This window comes from Canis lupus, chromosome 26 (assembly GCF_011100685.1).
Source record: "Canis lupus familiaris isolate Mischka breed German Shepherd chromosome 26, alternate assembly UU_Cfam_GSD_1.0, whole genome shotgun sequence".
In the NCBI taxonomy this organism is placed as follows: domain Eukaryota; kingdom Metazoa; phylum Chordata; class Mammalia; order Carnivora; family Canidae; genus Canis; species Canis lupus.
In genome coordinates, this window is record NC_049247.1 from 21415 (window position 1) to 43017 (window position 21603).

Genomic DNA, 21603 nt, shown 5'->3' on the forward strand with positions numbered 1-21603 from the left:
TGTACCCAGGGCAATCTACACCTTTATTGCAATCCGTATCAAAAGACCATCGACCTTCTTCAGAGAGTTGGAACAAATCATCTTAAGATTTGTGTGGAGGGGATCCCTGGGTGGCTCAGCGGTTTGGTGCCTGCCTTTGGCCCAGGGCATGATTCTGGAGTCCCGGGATCTAGTCCTGTGTCGGGCTCCTGGCATGGAGCCTGCTTCTCTCTCTGCCTGTGTCTCTGCCTCTCTCTCTCTCTCTCTATCATAAATAAATAAATAAAATCTTTAAAAAAAAAAAAGGTTTGTGTGGAATCAGAAAAGACCCTGAATAGCCAGGAGAATATTGAAAAAGAAAACCAGTGCTGGGGGCATCGCAATGCTGATTTCAAGTTGTACTACAAAGCTGTGATCATCAAGACAGTGTGATACTGGCACAAACACAGACACAGAGATTAATGGAACAGAATAGAGAACCCAGAAATGGGCCTCGACTCTATGGTCAACTACGACTAGACAAAGCAGGAAAGACTACCCACTGGAAAAAGGATAATCTCTTCAATAAATGGTGCTGGACAATTGAACAACCACATGCACAAGAATGAAACTAGACCATTCTCTTACACCATTTACAAAGATAAACTCAAAATGGATGAAAGATCTAAATGTGAGACAAGAATCCATCAAAGTCCTAACTTTGAGGATTAGAGGAGAACACAGGCAACACCCTTTTTGTTGCAACTTCTTGCAAGATACATCTATGAAGGCAAGGGAGGCAAAAGCAAAAATGAATTATTGGGACTTAAGATAAAAAGCTTCTGCACAGCAAAAGAAACAGTCAACAAAACTAAAGACAACCCACGGAATGGGAGGAGATATTTGCAAATGACCCATCAGATAAAGAGCTAGTATCCAAGATCTATTAAAAAAACTTATTAAACTCAATTCCCAAGAAACAAAGAATTCAATCGTGAACAGAAATTTCAGCAGAGAAGACATACATATGGCCAACAAGCACATGAGAAAATGCTCTGCATCACTGGCCATAGGGAAATACAAATCAAAACCACAATGAGATACCACCTCACACCAATGAGAATGGCAAAAATTAACAAGACAGGAAACAACAAATGTTGGAGAGCATGTGGAGAAAGGGGAACCCTCTTGCACTGTTGGTGGGAATGTGAACTGGTGCAGCCACTCTGGAAAACTGTGTGGAGGTTCCTTGAAGTGTTAAAAAAAATAGAGCTACCATAAGACCTAACAATTGAACTACTGGGGATTTGCCTGAAAGATACAGATGCAGTGAAAACCCAGGACACCTGCACCCCAATGTTCATAGCAGCAATATCCACAATAGCCAAAATGTGGAAGGAGCCTTGGTGTCCATCAAAAGATGAATGGATAAAGAAGATGTGGTCTATATACACAATGTAATATTACTCAGCCATCAGAAAGGACAAATACCATTTGCTTCAATGTGGATGGAACTGGAGGGTATTATGCTGAGTGAAGTAAGTCAATCGGAGGACAATCATCAGATGGTTTCACTCATACGTGTAATATAAGAAATAGTGAAAGGGACTAGAGGGGAAGGGAGAGAAAATGAGTGGGAAAAATTAGAGAGGGAGACAAGCCATGAGAGAGTCCTAACTTTGGGACAAAACAAAAGGTAGTGGAAGGGGAGGCAGGTGGTGGGATGTGGTGACTGGGTGAGGGGCACTGAGGAGGGGACATGATGGTAAGAGCACTGGGTGTTATACTGTATGTTGGCAAATCGAACTTCAATTTAAAAAAAGAGTCTAGGGATCCCTGGGTGGTGCAGCGGTTTGGCACCTGCCTTTGGCCCAGGGCGCGATCCTGGAGACCCGGGATCGAATCCCACATTGGGCTCCCAGTGCATGGAGCCTGCTTCTCCCTCTGCCTGTGTCTCTGCCTCTCTCTCTCTCTGTGACTATCATAAATAAATAAAAATTTAAAAAAATAAAAAATAAAAAAAAGAGTCTAAGGCAGCCCATGTGGTTCAGGGGCTCTGCGCTGCCTTTAGCCCAGGGCTGATCCTGGGGACCCGGGATCTAGTCCCACATCGGGCTCCCTGTGTGGAGCCTGCTTCTCCCTCTGCCAGTGTCTCTGCCTCTGTCTCTCATGAATAAATGAAATATTTTAAAAAATAAAAAATTAAAAATTAAAAAAGAGTCTAAAATAACTACTCACTTGTCCATCCTGGTAAAAAAAAAAAAAAAGATTACATAGATGTTTTTTTAACGACTACAAATCTCTGCTGAAGATTTCCAATAATGCAGGTAGACACTCTGCCATCCTTTATAGAGGTGGGGCTGGCCCCTATCTCTGCAAGTGTGGGCCCCTACTGGACACATAGTAAGGACATGGAGACACAAGGAACTTCAGTTGGGAAACCTGGCAAACACTATTGCAGCCAGTGACCAGATCTGCCCTGAGAGTATGTTTCATCAAACTAGAAACCCAGAGAAAATGGGTGATTTCCTAGTAAAAATACACATGAAAAAATTAGACCTGAAAATAAGGAAAACAGAAACTGACCAATTAGCTTAGGAAAACTTGCAGTGTTGCTTAGAAATCTCCCCTTGGAAAAGAGCCCAGGGCCATATGGGTGTGCAGTTTGCAGTGGACAGTTAACTGAGCTTTAACAATGTCTGATCTTTTTTTAAAGATTTTATTCATTCATTCATGACAGACACAGAGAGAGAGAGAGAGAGAGAGGCAGAGATACAGGCAGAGGGAGAAGCAGGCCCCATGCAGGGAGCCCACTGTGGGACTCGATCCTGGGACTCCAGGGTGATGTCCTGGGTCGAAGGCAGGCACTCAACTGCTAAGCCACCCAGGCATCCCAACAATGTCTGATCTTAATATCAAAGCTTGCTATATACTTACATATTTCATCTAATGTAGGATGTCAATGTTTACAAAACAAATATTATGTTATGAACTGCTATAAACATGCTGCCACATAAACTGAACTTCTTTTTTTTTTAATTTATTTATGATAGTCAGAGAGAGAGAGAGAGGCAGAGACACAGGCAGAGGGAGAAGCAGGCTCCATGCACCGGAAGCCCGACGTGGGATTCGATCCCGGGTCTCCAGGATTGCGCCCCTGGCCAAAGGCAGGCGCTAAACCGCTGCACCACCCAGGGATCCCTAAACTGAACTTCTCAACAAAAGAAAAGCACAACTGATGAGCTCACTTCCCCCAAAGCCAGAAAATTAAATTTTCAATAAATTCTGTTTTGGGTACTCATAAACCTAAACTCATGTTTTCATAAATGTTTTCAAGTTGTCAATATGTTTTTTCAACTGTTAACACTGAAACAACAAAGGACCTTCACAATATCATGAGGGCATCAGAAGGCAGGGACAGCTGGCCTTGCGGCGGCCAAGGGACTAGCCCATCCCTCCACGTGCTAGCAGCCAAAACCGTCCTAGTGTTTCTCCTTTCTCTGTGCTGGAGCCTCTGCCCAGAAACAACTCTAACCTGTGAAAAGCACCATGGTATGCCATGACAGTGAGCTGCCAAAGCTTTAATCAAAGGAACCATTTTGGGCAGCCCCGGTGGCGCAGTGGTTTAGCGCTGCCTGCAGCCTGGGGTGTGATCCTAGAGACCCAGGATCGAGTCCCACATCAGGCTTCCTGCATGGAGCCTGCTTCTCCCTCTGCCTGTCTCTGCCTCTCTCTTTGCTCTCTCTGAATGAATAAATAAATAAATCTTTAAAAAAAAAAGGAACCATTTTGTATAATATCTTGCACTGAATTATTACATGACAAAGTACAGATAAACACAGAGAAAGTCAGAAACAGATTATGCCCACTATCGAAGACAAAATGTCTCTGAGGAAGCCACAGCAAATCTCTCTTGCACACTTTTGTTGTTGAGTTGTAAGAATCCTTTTATATATTCTGCATACTGAACCCATATCACATGTATGATTTGCAAACATTTTCTCCCATTCCATTGATTATTTTTTTAGTTTCTTGATATTGTCCTTTGGTACTCCTAAGTTTGTAATTTTGATAAAGTCCAATTTACTTTTTTATTACCTGTGCTTTTGTTAATCACACCCAAGAAATGATTGCTAAATCCAATGCCAATAGACACATGGAAATATGTTAAGAAAAAAAAGATACTGACATGAGTTGGTGAGGATATGGAGAAATTAGAACCCTAGTATACTGATGATGATAACATAAAGTATTGTAGTCAATATGGAAAACAGTTTTGCAGGTTCTCAAAAAGCTAAACCCAGAATTAGCAAATGATTTAGCAATACCACTTCTGGGAATATACATACAAACAAATGAACACAGGTATTCAAACCAGAACTTGTACATGGATGGTCGTAGAAGCAGTATTCACCACGGTGGAAAGATGAAAGCAAAGCTAATGTCTGTCGGAAGTGGAATGGAAAAACTGCGGTAGGTCCACACAGTAGAGTAACAGTCGGCCATAAGAGTGATCGAGGTAAGTGTTTGAACCTAAAACACATTCCACTAAGAGAAAGAAGGGAACACAAAAAGCCACAGATTATAGGATTCCAGAGGTCAAAGGGAAGTGGGAAGCAAATGAGTTGTGGGTGATGGGATTTCCTTTTAGCATAAAAAAGGTTTTGAAAACAGAGATGGGGTGCCTGGCTAGCTCAGTTGGTGAAGCATCTGCCTTCGGCTCAGATCATGATCCCAGGGTCTTGTGATTAAGCCCCACATGGGGCTCCCTGCTCAGCGGGGAGTCTGCTTCTCCTTATCCCTCTGTGGCTTCTCCTGCTTGTTCTTTCTGTCAAATAAATAAATAAAATCTTTAAAAGAGAGAGACAGTGGTTGTACAATACTATATATGTACTTAATATCAAGGAATTGTACACTTTTTAAAAGTTGATTTTATGTGAATTTCACTTCATTTAAAAACCAAGTAGGGATCCCTGGGTGGCGCAGCGGTTTGGCGCCTGCCTTTGGCCCAGGGCGCGATCCTGGAGACCCAGGATCGAATTCCACATCAGGCTCCCGGTGCATGGAGCCTGCTTCTCCCTCTGCCTGTGTCTCTGCCTCTCTCTCTCTCTCTCTGTGACTATCATAAATAAAAAAAAATAAAAAAAAAAAAAAAACCAAGTAGCACATGCTTTATATGCAGATGTTATATACACCACTCGGGCTCCCCAGGGTTGGACTCCAGGAAACACAATCACTCAGGGTATTTATACTTTTGTATTTTCATACTTGGCTGCAGCAGAGGATGCCTCCACCTCACTTCTGCCCACACCTCTCCCGCTCTTGGTCTAAAGACACCTTCTGGGTCCTGCCTCATCCCACTGACCAGCATTTGGCTCCCCATGAAACCCTGGGATCATGGCACATGGAAGGGAGAAAGATGTCTCCATGGGCACATGGAAGGGAGGAAGATGTCTTTCTGAGCCCAAAGGGGCTTTTATACCTGGGAACTTAGACCTGCAGATGTTTCTGTCTGCCTGGGTCACAGTGGACAGCGCTCAGAGGGGCTCAGCACCCAGAGACAGGCCTCCATTTCATTCTACCTTGAAGACTTCAGCACCTCCAACCCCAGAAGAATTTGGTCCCAGCCCTCGCTGGGTGGGCAATCCCAGCACTGCCCCAACCCCAGCAGCCAGGAGAGACATGGTCTTGTGCCTGAGGTGCCCGGGGGCTACACTGGAGACACCACAGAGCCTTAGGCAGCTGAGAGGATCACTGGCAGAGGCAGGGCCACCGTTACAGGTGGAATTGTGTTCTACAAAATTTCATACATTGAAGTCCTAATCCTCAGTACTCTGAATTGAGACCTGATGTGGAACTATGGCCTTCAGAGATGATCAAGTCAAGATGAAGTCATTCAGATCAGACTTACTCTACCATGATTACATTGGTAGATCTTGTTGGTATAAACAAGAACCAGGCAGAGACACACACACACACACAGAAACAGTGCTGTGTGGAGACTGGAGCTCTGCTTTCCCAAACCGAGGGAGTTCTGGAGCTGGAGAAAGCCAGCTGGACCCTCATGACCATGACATCATCTACATTTGGCACTTTCAGCCTCTAGACCTATGACCCAGCAGACATGTTTTTCCAGACCATGCAGTTTGTGGGACTTTGTTAGAGCAGACCTAGGAGCCCAGTGCAAGCCACCTCTGATCTCTTCAGTCATCTCTTGAACACAGAGGGCGTGGGTAACAGCAGGGCCCTTAACAGACCAAGACCAGGGCCAGGTGGTCACTTCCTCCCAACTGTCTGGGGGTCTGACCACTCAACTCACAGCTCTCAACCTCCCAGGGCCCACAGGAGAGGCAAAGGAGCTGGCCTCCCAGAAGCTGGTCACTGAACATCCACTCTGCCATCACTGGAGGCCAAAGCCTCTGACACCTCCCCTGGGCCCCTCTGGCAGCCACCAGCTATTTGAAGCAGCTACGATTTCCCTTTCAACTTCTGTAGGGGAAGTACCTCAGAAAGGCAGGAGAGAGCCCCCCCAACCTGGTCACAGCACCTCACCATGTCCATCAGGCCCAGGCTGGCCCATGAAGGACATAAGGGCAGGACAGTCTGTAGGGGAAACACCCCTCCTCTCTGAGGGGCCTGGGATCCAGACAGAATGCGGACAGGGAAGTGGTAGGCCTCAGGTGGGGGCTGGGTGGCCAAACATTGAAGGTGCTGGCCATGTGGGAGGGGGAGAGGCCTCCAGCCTCCACCCACACATGACGTCTGACCAGGAGCTCAAGTCTTAGTGTTCAGAGACTCTAGTCCATTTGCCACAAAATGGACATGGCCTGGCTGGCAGAGTCAGTGCTCTGGAATTTTCAGAATTAAGCCTGGCATCTGTGAAGGGTAGGAGCACAGAAGCTACCCAGGAGATGCTGATTGCCTCAGACCATGACCTCCCACAGAGATACCTCCCGGAATCTCAGAAACAGTAGGACTGGGATGGGCCCAGGGCTCTGCACATTTCCCAGGAAGGCCAAAGGACAGCCTCCCATCACAGCCCAGAGTTAACTCCCAACTCCTAACCCGCTCTGTAGTGTTTGTCAAATGTGAGGACATTTTAGGCAGACTGTGAACAACCAAGGGCAGGATGAATTTGAGGACAATGCTTCCTATGGTGACAGGTAACACATGATGAGTTATGCACATCAGTGATGGAAACAAATCACCTGGTGGACTGGTACACAGTGAGGCTATGACCTGCATGACCAGGCATGAGGGCAGTGGGCACCATTCAGAGGCCACAACTGCGTTAGTATGTGTTCACAGATTATAAAACTGTAAGCACATTAGAGAAATTCATGAGTCGACAGGAAGCTTAATGAGGAATAGCATAGTTTCAAAGTACTATCTCTCAAAATACACAAAAATGAGTAACTTTGTAGCGAAAAAATTTGGCAGAAAACACCTGAATGAAGTGATCCAGATGAGCACCAACAAAATGGGATAATCAAAACCGTGTGCTGTCTGTAAGGCATAGGAAGTGCTGTGTCCCTCTGCGATGTTCCTTCTGAAAAGGCATTTCCTAAATTACAAGGAAACACCCTTGTAATGAATGGCCCTTCTGGCGGACATTCTACCAGATAACTGGCTTGTACTCTTCAAAAGTGTCCAAGTCGTTAAAGTCCAGGAAAAAATAGGGCCTGTTGTGGGCTGAAGAGCAATAGCATGTGCCATGTGACAGGATATATCGATTGCTCAGGGTGTTGCCATGACAACTCATGAGACCTCAGTGTGGTCTGGAAGAAGGTGGAAGTAGCAATACTGCCTTCCTGGCTGTGGTGATCACATGTTGGCAAAGTAGCATTCCTTATCCAAAGGAAATATGCAGGAGTACAGGCATTAGCTCAGTAACTTGCGCTTAAATGGATGAAAGGAAAAAAATATCTGCATTCTATTTGCAACTTTTTGTAAGTTTGTGACTGTACCACAATAAAGACCTATTTGACAACTGAAAGGATTCATGATTCTAGGGAGGATGCAAATGAGTGTCCCCAGGAGGAAGCACTGATCACAGGTGATGCCTGGGGTGTGCCACTGTGGTGGTGAGAAGGGGGACCAGGGGTCCTAGGTCTGCAGAGTGAAGGGTGGGAGTACAGCTGAGAGCCCTGGGAGGTGGGGGGCACAGGTACCCTCAGCTCAGGTACGCCCCCCTGCAGGAAGCACTCAGCATCCTGTCGTTCAAGCACCACTTAGCCTAGGTTCTCAGCTATCCTTCACTTTACACCATCCTCTCAGCAATTACCCATGACTGCCTGCTCATTCCTGTCTACCCTGTGAGCTGCCTAAGGGCAAGTAATGGACTTTGCTCCCTGCTCTGCACACCTCTGTTAACTGATACAACGGGAGAGGCAAGAACCAAGGGCCTGTTCCTAGAGGTGACAGTCTGAGTGTCAAAGTCATCCCCGTAAAAGAGGGTCCCGTGCATCAGGGATCATATCACACTCAACCCCAGGGCCCTTGGGACACAGTGGCTGCTAGCCCCAGGGCAATTCCTGTTCCTGCAACAAAGCAGTCAGATAAAGGGCAGAAACAATCAGGTCAGGAGGGTATACTCATGCCATGCCAGGAAATGCCAGCGAGGGACAGAAAGGCAATGATGGACAGGGACAGGTGTCCATGATGTAGTTAAGCGAGTGAAAGGAAGGAGTTCAGAACGGTGAACTATAATTTAATTGAACAGAACATTTGTTTTACAAACACAGTGAATTACAACCTGCAGGTAAATGCACCCTATCCCACACCGAGCCCCAGCCTGAGCCATCCCAACCATGTCAGCTTCTGCAGAAGCTCCCCCCAAACACACAGAAATGTCAGAACACTGCCCTGCCCCATGGGCCAACTTAATGAGGTGAAGAGCTGGCCTTGTCACAGGGAAGGGAGGGTAGACAGCAGGGCAACATTCTCTATCTCTAGAAAGGCCTTCCCTGCCCAGAAGCTGCCCAGGAGCCTAACTAAATGATCCCCTGCTGCCTAAATGAAAGAGAGCCCTTTGACTTCTGAGCTCAAGGGCATTTCTCAAATGCTTCCTCCAATACAGTGAGTTGCCAAACAAACTATTCAAACATGGCAGGGGCCTAAACAGCCTCAATGCTTCTTACTGGAACCCCCCCCCCCCCCCAAGGAACTCTGGCATCCTTTCTTCAGTTGGAATAAAGCTCTAGGTAACATGTATTAGAAGGCGAGATGTCCACACCTGCTCCCCTGAGGCACTGGCTGGACACCCTAAAGGGACATCTCAACCCAGGCTGCCCCCTGAAAGCTCAAGAAGCATCCTGGCTCCCCAGAAGGCATCGCTGGAGGCCTGGCCATCAGGCCACTGCACCTGCAAAGCCAACAAAGCATTACACACTGAAATGCTGCCCACCTGGCTCCACCTCCCCGCCCTGACCCACCCTCTCTGGACTCAGTAAGAAACACTGGCCCACAGCGCCCACCTCCCAGCTCCCGTCCAACTGATGCCCATTCCTGAGGCACCTCTTCCCCTTGTTACATTAATCTGGTCTATTTACTCCAAAGGTATGACCTGAGGACTGGAGAGTCGAGAGGGATCCCACAGTAACCTGGTAGTAGGGTCTTACCTGGCTGGAAGGCAAGGGCTGGCCCAAGTCCACAGTAGAGATACGGCTGGAGAAGGAAGGGCCTGGGGCCAGCTCCAGGAGGCTAGAAGACAGATGTCAGGACAAGCCCCAAATCAAGGGGGCACCAGGTCATAGCCCACTCTGTGAGCAACACAGACAGCCCTTTCCAGGTGCGGACACTCTTTGGGAAGAGTGAGCAGGTGCTGGAGTGAGTCAGGGAGCACCTGAGGAGGCTCACAGAGGAGAACCAGTAATAGAAAGGTGAAGGAGAAGGTCAAGAAGGGGCAGGCCTGGGGTGTGAAGGAGACAAGGGGCCATTGGCATCAAATCAGAGTAGCAGCAGGGAGACCAGGGAAGTTGACAGGGGCAGCCACTCAGGACAACTGTCTGGCAGGTCCCTAATACGGCAAACACACACCCGACAGCCATTCCACTCCTGGGTGTGTACATACCCAAGACATGAAGGCACATGTGCGGACCCACACATACCCCAAGTGGGAATTCAGAAATGCCTACCAGCAGGTGACACATCCAAACCATGATCCATCCACATCAAGGAACATAACTCAAATAAAGAGGCCATAACTGCTGGTGCGCACAGCAATCCTCAAGCAGAGTCAAAGCAGCCAGATCTGCCCCTGCCTTCCACAAAATTTTAAACTTTTGGATTTCACATGGAATTCTAAAATGCAGCTAAAGAAAGAAGGTCCATGGTCCTGCAGGTGGCAGGTGGGGCTGACCTCCATGGCTCAGCATTTGGAGGTACAGAGTCACATCCAGAAAACCACCCTGGTACCATCTAAACACGGTGCTTTACTGAATGTCAACCACACCCAAAGGAATTTACTTTTACAGAAGGGATCAAAATCATCAGACCAGAGCGAGGACAGGCTGGACATCAGAGTGAGTGGTAGGGTGGCCAGTGGAGAGACCACGCCAGCCCTGATGGGACCAGCTAGGGCACCTTCTCCATCATGATTGCTGGTCATAAATGAAAAAGTGAGTCCATCTGGCTGCTCCAGCAAGCAGAGTCTGTGACTGGATGCACTGCTCCCCTTCTCTCTCGTTACCCTGTCTGCCCTCACTGGGCACCCGGCCCTCAGCTCCCATACTGGGGAGATCACACACACTGGGGACCCCATCCTGGTGACTGCTGTCCATGCCCTGTCTTCTAGAGGACCCCGGCTTCTCACACTCCTCTACCTCCACGTACTCCTGGTCTCTATCAGGCCCAGGACCACAGTTCACAGCACCAAGGCTATTCACAGACCTCACAAGCACCTCTGAAACTAGTCTGGAATATAAAATCACAATCTCGGTGCTGCTGAAAAACCCAGACCACCTCCGTCTGAGGCTTCTGGGGTCCAGGGTGACCATGGGAAGAAGCAGAGTGTGAGCACCATCTACAACACAGACACCCATGTTTGCTCTGGTATATCTGGGTGCTATTTTGTCTCAGGGAAAAACTACCCTCTTCTGGTGGATGTAGGGTGGGGAGAACATCAATTTTCAGAAACCTGTAAGGAAAGGACTCAATCTGCAGACCTGCAAGTCTATAGACAATAGGCAACCTGACCCATGGCCTGAGAAAGTGTCGCTGGAGCACCATGGCTCTGTGGGGCTCACCTCTGGGTTAAGATGAACTCAGGAGGCTGTGCTGGGGTCTGTGTGAGTAGGAAGCTACCCGCCCGTTGCTCTATCTGGCCACCGCTGGTGCCTGCACCTTCTTCCAGGTACATACTCTGGGGGTTGCTAACAGGTGAGTCAGTGAATCCTGCACAGAAAAAAATTCCACAGCCTGTGCTCAGAGGACGGAACACAACCCAAAGGCAGCACCACCATGGCCTCCACAGCAAGCACCAGCCCAGCCAGCTCTGAGCCCCAGTCATGACTGTTGATCTCCACAGCCTTTTTAGGCTCCCAGAAACAAAAACAAAGTCCAGTTTTGTGGACTTTGAATTTTGTTCTATTGATCCATTCTTGATTGACAGTCCCGAGTGTCAAAGACAGCCTCCAAATCTGCCCCACACACAGTGCCACTGTGTGAGGACAAGGACGGATGTCCGCCCATGCCTGCCTCATGCTGGGGCATCAAAAGCTGGGCTGCCAGCCCTGGGCCACTGCCATTCCCACCTTTTACCTACACTTCACCATGATTTCATGGAAACGCAAGGTATCATGACCTTACCTCCCCCCTCTCTCCATGTAAAATTTTGCAGAGAATTGGGGTACCTGGGTGGCTCAGTGGTTGACCATCTGCCTTTAGCTCAGGCTGTGATCACAGGGTCCTGGGATCAAGTCCCACATCAGGCTACTTGCAGGGAGCCTGCTTCTCCCTTTGCCTGCGTCTCTGCCTCTCTGTGTCTCTCATGAATAAATAAATTCTAAAAAAAATTTTTTTGCAGAGAATATCTTACTCTATCTTTCACTCTTAGAGATAAGCCATCATGGATCTGATCAATTCTGGGTTGACAAACATATCAGAGCAAAGGAAGGTAAGAAGGAATGTCCATGTCTGCCCTGAGTCTACCAGGAAATAAACCTAGCGAGAGAGCCCCTGACCTCAGAACGAACAACGGGCCAGCTGGGCTGGGTTCCTCCGTCCTCTCTGCTGTCTGCCAGAGTGGCCACCTTCCTGCCAGCTACTTGATCACAGCTCGAAGGAACTTTCCTGACCATCCAGTATATGATCCTACCTCCACTTCCTGCTGTTTCCTCTTTTCTGCGGAACTCTAGAAATACCATGAGGTATGTCAAATACAGTTTAAGTGATTTGAGAATTTCTGGTTCGAACTTAAAAGATCACTTGGTTATATCTTCTTCCCCCAAGAGAAAGACAAGTAATAAGCCAAAAACCAGAAATAGGGATCCCTGGGTGGCGCAGCGGTTTGGCGCCTGCCTTTGGCCCAGGGCACGATCCTGGAGACCCGGGATCGAATCCCACGTCAGGCTCCCGGTGCATGGAGCCTGCTTCTCCCTCTGCCTATGTCTCTGCCTCTCTCTCCCTCTCTCTCTGTATGACTATCATAAATAAATTTTAAAAAATTAAAAAAAAAAAAACAAAAAAAAACCAAAAACTAGAAATAAAGGGACAGTCAGGGGAGAGGGAGATGTCCCTAGTCTGCAGACCCAGGACACAGTCCAGTCCTATGTTGGAAGGTGGGGTACAGGTCAGATCCTGAGAATCATAAGGAGGCTGGCAGGGAGGGAGCAGGAAGGAGGGGAGGGTCCCATCTTGGTGTTCAGGCAGCCTGTCAGCTGGGAGGCTCACCCATTACCCCTTACACATGCTGGACCCAGTGAAGACCAGGTCCCCTCGTCCCAAGGTGAAGTTGGCCAGTAACCGCCCTATTGCAGCTTTGTTGGTAAATACATACAGGCAAACTGTAGGTCTCTGATAGCGGAAAAAACAGACAGCAAGAAATGAAGAGCAATATGGTCAAACCGATGTGCTGCCTCAAGAGCAGAGTCTGCAGTTACTTCCTCCTTCTGACCCCTCCTCCATCACACATCCCATGTTCCCACCTTCACACAACAAAGCATAGTTTTTGAAACTTCTATTGAGAATACTCAAAAATGTAAAAATTACCGCATCTGTAAAAAGTAACACAATCCACAGTGAAAGGAAAATTCAAATAAAAAACAGCTAGGAATTCTCTTAAAGCATAATTGTCAAACTGGAATACTGAAAAACAGGTTTTAACACACTCAAAGAACATCCAATGAAATAGGAAAAGAAACATAAGAAGATAAGCATTCTGGGAGAATGGCCCAGGGTTTCCAACATTATTATAAGATTTGTGCTCTAAAGAGAACAAAGAACATGGGAAATGTTATCCAAAAAATAGACCTTAGAAGAGATACTATTTTTTTAAAGACTTTACTTATTCATGAGAGACAGAGAGAGGGGCAGAGACACAGGCAGAGGGAGAAGCAGGCTCCATGCAGGGAGCCTGATGTGGGTGGGACTCGATCCTGGGACCCCAGGATCACGACCTGAGCTAAAAGCAGATGCTCAACTGCTGAGCCACCCAGGCATCGCTAAACACATATTCTTTAGAGATACTTATAGCTACAATAACTTAGATGAAACTAAGGAAATGGTATTTCAATCATGAGATGTGGTCAGCTGTCTTCTGTTGCAGCAAGTGGTGACAGGTAAGTCAGATAGCTGGAATGTGAGCGCAGGGGTGGCAGCTGTCTCATTTAATTTTAACTCTTTCCTCACTGTCTTACTTTTAGTCATAGACACATTTTACTTTTGCAAACTAGAAAAGTAGCAGAGTACTGACCCTTCCCATGCCCCTTCAGATGAGACCCAAGTAGCTGTTGCATCTTGTCGGGAAGAGCACAGTCTGTCTGCAGTGGACCCACCTGTGGAGTTGGGTTCACCAAGGGCAGTGATCGACACACCCACAGCGGCATCTGCAGGGTGCATCATGCAGTCCAACCCATGCCCATGGACCAGCTGCCCAGTCTGGAAGGAAACTTCCTTGGAGGACGCCAGTGCAAGGGACATCAGCCATGACTCAGGGGCAACCAGAGAAGGGTCCAGCATGTCACTGCCAGCAGTCAGAGGGCAGAGGCCAGGGCCTGGGCAGATGTGGGGCAGAGTGGCAGGATTGTGGCCAGGCCCCTCCTGATACATCTCACCACCCAGCAGAGACCTGGGAAAGACAGCAAACACCGTCCCTTGGAGGGCAAAGGCTGCCTCAGGCCAGGGAATAGAGGCCTAGGAGGAGACTTCAGCCCCAATGGAGAATCCAGGTTCCCAACACAACTCAGACACTCTTGGCTATAAGGCCACCATATCCCTAATCACATTGCTTTCACTATTCTACCTGCAGCTGCAAGGGTTTTGGAACACTTTAAAAATCCTATTACTGGAAACCTAAGACACATTAGCAATTTCTTTAAAAGGACCGTCAATGAAGCATTGTTCCACCTACTGCGTGCAGGAAATGATCAGGAAGATCCTAGTCTTGGAGCAAATAACAATGGCTGGCCAATCAAAGGGCTGTTAGGCAGCAACTGCTAATAATTTAAAGACTCAATCCCTCGGGCAGCCTGGGTGGCGCAGCGGTTTAGCGCCGCCTTCAGCCCAGGGCCTGAACCTGGAGACCTGGGATCAAGTCCCATGTCGGGCTCTCTGCATGGAGCCTGCTTCTCCCTCTGCCTGTGTCTCTGCCTCTCTCTCTGTGTCTGTGTCTCTCATGAGTAAATAAAATCTTTAAAAGAAAAAAAAGAGAAAGTACTTGGACAGGGCCTTGTGCATTGTAGGAACTCAAGAAATGTTAGCAGTTAATGACTCTGTGAAATAGAAACCATACAAAATACCAGAAATAAAAAGAAACAGCAGCTATGGTTTGCCTTTAGGAAGTAAGCCTGCAAGTTTTTCTTCCCAACTGTTTTTGTCATTCTCCAGTATATCCATGACATCAGGCTGCGAGCCAGGCTCTGGGGCACAGGTGTCGGGTTCCCACTACAGATTCACAGATGTCTCTACTCTCGGCAATCACTAACCTGGTCCCACTGTCAGTCCCAACAATCACACACCTGCTCCAGGGCTGGCCAGCCATCCAGGATGAGGAAACTAAATAGAGTGATGGTCACATGGGCTGTTGGGGGCAGCAGTACCTGGGAGGCAATGGCTTCATTATAGTCTCATCTCCAGAAAAGTCTGGGGCCAGGGCCAGAGACTCCCAAGGCCCCTGAGTGGTCTCCCTGAACGGTACAGGCTCATCTTCCTCTGTTCCTGTGGGAAGTCAATCAGACAGGAGAGGAGGCTTGGTGATGCTGAGTCCAGCCTCCTCCTAGGTGCAGCCCCGCTGGCTAGAAAGGGTGTAGTGATGCCCTTCTGAATCATTACAATACTCTTTGTCCCTTAAATGTCTTTTTTCTGAAATCAAACCATAATTAAAGTCCAGGAACCCCCATGTCGCAGTGGCTGGCTCTTCCCAGGTCTGCTCAGGAATTCCAGGCTCTGGACACACAGAAACTTCTAAATGTAGAGCAGGGTCTTCCTAAGCCCAGCATGACCCCCAGCTTCAGTGACCCTGCTCACCTCGAGGTGACCTCCTGGAGTGCAGAAAGCAGTGGAGGGGCTCCCCCAACCCCAGACACAGTGACTGTGACCCCCAGCTTCAGTGACCTCCTGGACGTGCAGAGCGCAGTGGAGGGACTGTCCCCGGAAACAGTGGCCCCCAGAGGCCGCGAATCAGGAGCCACTCACCTGGCCACCGAGGCCCGTCCACGCAGCCAGGGCCCAGGTGGGGCTGTCCTGCGGGCCGGGGCAGGTCCGAACCCCTGCCCTTCGCCTTGGGGTCCTCTGCTGCGTCCACTGGCGCTGGCTCCAGGCGCTGGACAAGAGCCCTCTGGCGCCGCCGATAATTGGCGAACCAGTTGTACACTTGCTCTACCGTCAGGCTCGTCTCCAAGGCCAGGTGCTCCTGCCCCAAAACACCACAGCCTGTAGCCCCCTCCCATTCCCGGAGTGGCAGGGTTGCTGGCCCAGAGCCGTGGAGGGGGCGGTGGGAGGACACTGCCGGGCAGCAGACAGCGACTGGAGAGGTGGGGCGGTGACGGTGATGCGAGGGCCCTGCCGATTGGACAGGGACCATGGTGGGTGTGGCAGGCACAGAAGCGCCCTCTTGATTGGACAAGCGACCACTGGGGAAAGCCTTGCTGATTGGGTGACGAAGACATGTGGGTGGAGCTAACGGAGGAAGGTCCCGCTGATTGGACAGAGCAGAGATGTAGGTGAGAGAACAGGCCCTGATTTAGGAGCAGCAGAACACTAACTGGCCAAGCTCGCTCCATCTCTCCAGTCTGCAGGGGCTGCCTTGAGGCTGCCACTTCCCTGGCCTCAGCAAGCACTGAGCCCTGCAAATACCTGCCTCCCTCTCGCTGGAAGCCCCATGATGGCAGTCCCCCCAACCCTGGTACCCAATGCCTGCAGGGTGCACAGGATGACCCCACGTGAGGAAAGGAAACCCTCCACGTGCGCAGGCAGGATGTTCGGGGGCTCCTGTCCCCGGGAAGGTCAGAGGGGCAAAGGGGCCACTGGGGGCCATGAAGGAGCAGAGCGATGGGGTGGGGGTCACCTTAGGTCGGGGGGGGCGGGGGAAGGCGGCCAAGGGCAGGGGAGCCTGGCCTCCATCACCTCGGCTCTTACCCTCTCCACCTTGCTGGGATTGGGGCTCACGCCAGAGGCAAAGTCGTGCAGCTTCTGGCGAACCTCTCTGGGGAAGTTCCGGCTCTTGAGGCCACCAGGGCAGAGGGAGGGAGGTGGTGGATTCCTGGACAAGGACAGTGAGGAGGTGGTTACCACCCCTCTGCTCCCAGATGCATTGGCTGCTGCTCCTCCTGTCCAAGTCCCAGGCCCATCCTCCGGAGGAGCACCAGCATCAGACCCCTGCGCTGTGCTGCACACCCTCATGGGCATCACCAGGGCTTCCAGGACCTCTCTCTGATCCAGAAGGAATCCATCTGTTCTTCAGTAACTAGGCCCCATGGGGCTGGAATCCCATCACTTGGACTGCCAGGAGCCCAGAGTGAGATCGATAGCTGTTCCTGGTCAGTGGTGAACACCCAAGATCAAGGATAAAGGCTCTACAGTCTCAGTGTCCAGCCTGGAATCTGGCTTTCCATCTCTCCTTTGCATAACCTTGGGCAAGTCCTGACCTTTCTGTGCTTTGGTTTCCTTATCCATAAGTGGTGATGAAGAAATAATAATAATTACTAGTTGTAACGTTTACTTCATGCTGATAATGGTCATGCTGGTAATTACTATTAACATGGACCTAGCACCTCTCATATGCCAGGCAATCTTCTCAGCACCATGTATATCTCATCTGATGATATCTCATCACTCTCATCTCTACGTCCCTTTAAAAGAGCCTGCAGCCCTTAAGGGTGGTGCTGTAGACCCAGGCCCATGGCACCTGCAGAGCCTATCTGTGGTAACCAGATGACTGAAGGCACATGTGCTGGGTATCTCTCACGGGAGAAGACAAGAGATCGAGAGTAAGGTCAGGATGTCCCTGCAGAGCCCTCACTGAAAGTGCCCCTGCTGCAACCAGAATGTCTGCCTGGGTCCTGGGAACAGCTCCATCTCCTTGCCATGCAGGCAAATATAGGAATGCACACCCACAGCCAGCTGAGCAAGTGGAGAGTATGGCTCAGTGTTGGGCACACTGGCTGATGCACAGAGCCTGTTACCCTGCTTCTTCTGACTTTTCCTGCATTTATTTCCCTCTCTCACCTCAGCCCCTGTGTGGCTTTAGATGGCACACCCATTAGGAGTCCTAAAGGAATGAGCACAATAAAGGCTTATTGTACCTCTTTCTGCAGCGGAACTTCTGCACTGGGGTCAGTGCCACCACGCCCAGCCGCTTCATGACCAGGCGATAGTGAATGTCGTTCCAGAGTTGTACCAGTTCCTGGCTGCCTCCAGGCACCTGGCAACCCTGCCAAAAAAAAGCCTGCTGAATCCTGGCTGCCCTTTCCCACCCTAGAGCATGCCAACTGACCCGACCTGATCTGTGGGAGCACTGCTTGTTGATGTGCCAGGGAACGAGGGCATGAGCTACACAGCCAGCACTCCAGTCACCACCAGGCTCAGTGACATGTCTCTGGAGGCCCAGCCAGCCAGCCACCCGGTCCTGTCAGCCCTCAGTCCTCCCACAGAGCACATGTGGTGAACACCACACTCAATCACTCCTTACAAGTGAGGAGCAGGGGGCAAAGGGGAGCAAATGACTGGCCTGGGGCCAGACAACACACATGAGGCAGAGCTACAGTTAGAACCATAGGGTCAGATTTCTGATCTTCCATGAGAGAATTTTCTCTCCCACCCAGCCAGGCTGGCCCCTCGGATATTCCATAAGCGTATCCTGAGTCAAGTGGGATAAAGTGATCCTGGTTTGTGCCCCATGACAGCTCCCCAATCCAGTGTGACTTGTTCACATAACCAGACCCTGGGCATGGCCAAGGATGTCTGGTGTTGGCCTCCCTGCTGACACAGCCCCTATGGCCAGTGTGTGGTTCTCACATTTAATGCTCAATGTTCTCAGGATCATCTTGGCAAGAAGTGCTGGTAATTATTTAACTTTCTCTCCACAGTATCAGAAAAAGCCCATTTTGCTATGCTGTGACTCTCAGTCTCCTGCCGGGATCCAGCCACCAGCCTTGGGCACATCAATGCGAGTCAGGTCACATCAGTGCCAAATGACTTGTGCATCCAAAAGCCACCAGATGAGTGACAAAGACACTTTTTGGTTTGCATTCTGAATTGCAGACCTGCAGCTAAGAGGTCCTGGGTCTGTCTGACTGCTTCACTAACAGAGATCTCAGCTCTCCAAACCAGGACCACCACCCAATATGGATCTCTTAAACGGAGAGTTTTGCCTCAGATTATCGAGGTATTTAGAACTTAGTAGAGTGTGGACCATCCTGGTTTGGTTTACAGAATGTCCCCCAAGTTCTCGCTGACTTGTGGGCATTTTTTCTGTGTTTGGGATGATGGTGGATGTTGTACCTCTCCGCACCCCCCCTCACAGACCAGCCTACCTCCAGTACCCGGCAGGCAGCCTGATGCTGCTCCTGCTGGGCCAGCACTCGGGCACACACGAGGGCCACGTCCGCATTGTCCAGAAGGTGCAGGCGGAGTTGACTATCCAACACAGCCGTGACCAAGGGCTGTACCTGGGCAGGGTCATCCTGGAGGTCCCGACACAGCCTGCCTGCAAGAGTCACCAACTCCGCCAGTGGTGGCTCAGCATCCCCTCTGTCCCTCAGCAGCCTCAGGAAGCTCTGCATCCCAAGTCCCTCTGTAAACAAGACAAAAGTCTCGACAATGGCCAGCGCCACCGACAGGCTGACTCCAAGGCCTCTCTGGCCTGGGCATTTGTAACACGGTGGTGACTGCCCACTGAGAAAGGGCAGAGGAGCATCCAATGCCTGCCAGAATTTCTCTTCTTTTAGTCGTTGTGTACTGTGTTACTGCAGTGGCTCATCTCATTCCTAAGAACTTTCCATCTGTACCCCATCCACAGGCCCCCCACCCTGGTCCTCTCTTTCTCCTGTTTCCCCTGCCATCTAACACACACTAGTTGACTATGTTTGGTTTCACTCCTTCTCTGGGCTCAGTCAGGGTGGGGACCCTGTGTCTTGACATCACTAGATTTCCCCAGTATCTGCCACATGGAGGCAAAGGCATCTCAAAGCAGTAGGAAGCACCCTGAGGCAGGGCCTGGCAGACACTGCTTACATGCCTACAGAGAGGAGCCTTGGGACCTGCCAGAGCAGGACTAGCACCATCTACTTTTAACCATTATGATTTTGAAAAAAAAAAAAAGGCCAAAGATACTTGAAAAACACAAAGTTTTAAAGGTTGTCCTAATCCCACACGTTAAAAACAAACACACACACACAAAGTAGTGAACATTTGCTGGGCCTGCCAATGCCTGGTGCGTCTACTCTGCCCTGTGGCCAACCATACACACGTGGGCTACTGCAAGGTGGATCTAAAGGCTTTGTGAAGGTTTCTTTTTCATAAAAATCTACCTGTGTATCCACACAACTAGTACTACAAATCTATTCCCTAGCCCATATGAATGGTTCTACAGAGTATCCCATGACCACAGGGGCCATCTGGGCCTGTGCACCTGCCCACCCCCAGACACTGGGCAGCACGTTCACAGTGTCTTCCACAGATTAGGCTCCCACCAGCGAAGTTCAAGGGCAGGCCTACAGGGGCGTGCTGGGGGTAAGAATCTGCAAGCCCGGCCTGCAGAAGCCTGGTCTGTGTGCGCACTCCCTGCTGCAGGGTCTGGCCTCAGGTTCTAGTTCTTTCCACCATGCACAACCCCTCACCCTCAGGTCCTCCTCTGCACCTGGGGCCACTCATCCCAGGCGGCGTGCTCCTCCCTGGCGGCCCACATTCCTCCCCACCGATCCTGGGTTCAGAGGGGGCAGGGGGGAGGGCACCTCTCAGGCCCCGAATTCTTACAGCGGAAAACTACCCCCCAAACCCTGCCCCGCTCTGGCTCTGGGAAGAGGGAGCCGGCAAGAGGCTGCGGGCCAGCTTCACGCGGACCGGACCTTAAAGTCCAAGAACAACGTGGCCTCCTGAGGGGGGAACCAGCCCCGGGCAGGGATGGAGGGGGCTGCAACAGGCACCTGCTCGGGCACCCCCAGCTCCGGGCATCTCCTGCCCCCTTACCTCTCCGGGTGTGCTGCTCCCCAGCACCCCCAGCCCTGGGCATCCCCCCATACCTTTCGGGGCACCCCCCGCCCTCAGCACCACCGGCCCAAGGCATACCCCCCATACCTCTTGGGGCACGCTGCTACCCCACGAGGTGGAGGCTCCTGCCCTCAGCACCCACCCGCGCCACCGCCCTACTTGCCGCACTTCCGCTCCCGCAGCACGTGCTCCGTGCGCACATCGGGAGGCGGTGCTGGGCGGCGCGGAAGGCGCAGCCGCTACAAAGTATCAGGCGGCGGCCAATGGGGCAAGGGCTCCACCCGAGGAACGAGCCCAGGGCCTCCGCCTCCGCCTACCCCGCGCTGAGAGGTCTGCCTGGTTTCCCGTAGGTTCTGGGGGGACCCAGAGTCTCTGGAGGACCTGGGAGTGTCTGAGGGTTTGGGGGTGCAATTGAGACTGCGTATTCTCAGGCCCAGGAAGGAGCAGGGCCAGGGTCTGGGGGGATTGTCGGCGGCTGAGACAGTCTGGTCGGCAGCGGAGGACAGAGTCAGGACCCTCGTGCCCGCCAGGGCAGGAAAAGCTGTGACCTTTGACTGACCTCAAGCCTCGCGCCGGGTTGCACAGCAGAGCCAAAGGGCAGCTGAGGTCGCAGGTCCTGGGGTGGGCTGGCATCTCCCTCCCACACTTTCGGAGACCTGCCCCCCGCCTCTGGCCCCTGTGGGAGGAGGAGGCCTTTCCAGTGCAGACCCCCTCCCCAGCAGACAGGGTAGGAACAGAGGCCCTCAGAGGGCTCGGGGACCACAGGGGTGCGGGGGAGCT

The 21603-nt window shown here is 50.7% G+C and overlaps 1 protein-coding gene across 3 annotated transcripts; it reads right to left on the reverse strand.

Annotated features, from left to right (window-relative positions):
- Positions 1-3758: 3758 nt before the first annotated feature.
- Positions 3759-21016, reverse strand: ANHX (anomalous homeobox). 3 transcript variants are annotated; one of them, XM_038574539.1, is made up of 11 exons: positions 20911-21016; positions 19149-19408; positions 17919-18046; positions 16753-16876; positions 15811-16027; positions 15216-15333; positions 13953-14245; positions 11205-11352; positions 9579-9660; positions 9194-9322; positions 3759-4786 (listed from the first exon to the last, which is right to left on the reverse strand). In XM_038574539.1, exons 2-10 carry the CDS (start codon positions 19395-19397, stop codon positions 9236-9238), a joined length of 1446 nt encoding a protein of 481 aa, XP_038430467.1. In that variant the 5' UTR covers positions 19398-19408; positions 20911-21016; the 3' UTR covers positions 3759-4786; positions 9194-9235. The 3 variants fall into 3 exon arrangements, with proteins under 3 accessions (XP_038430467.1, XP_038430466.1, XP_038430468.1); XM_038574538.1 differs by lacking the exon at positions 3759-4786 and having other exon boundaries at positions 8659-9322; XM_038574540.1 differs by lacking the exons at positions 3759-4786; positions 13953-14245; positions 15216-15333 and having other exon boundaries at positions 8659-9322.
- Positions 21017-21603: the final 587 nt, after the last annotated feature.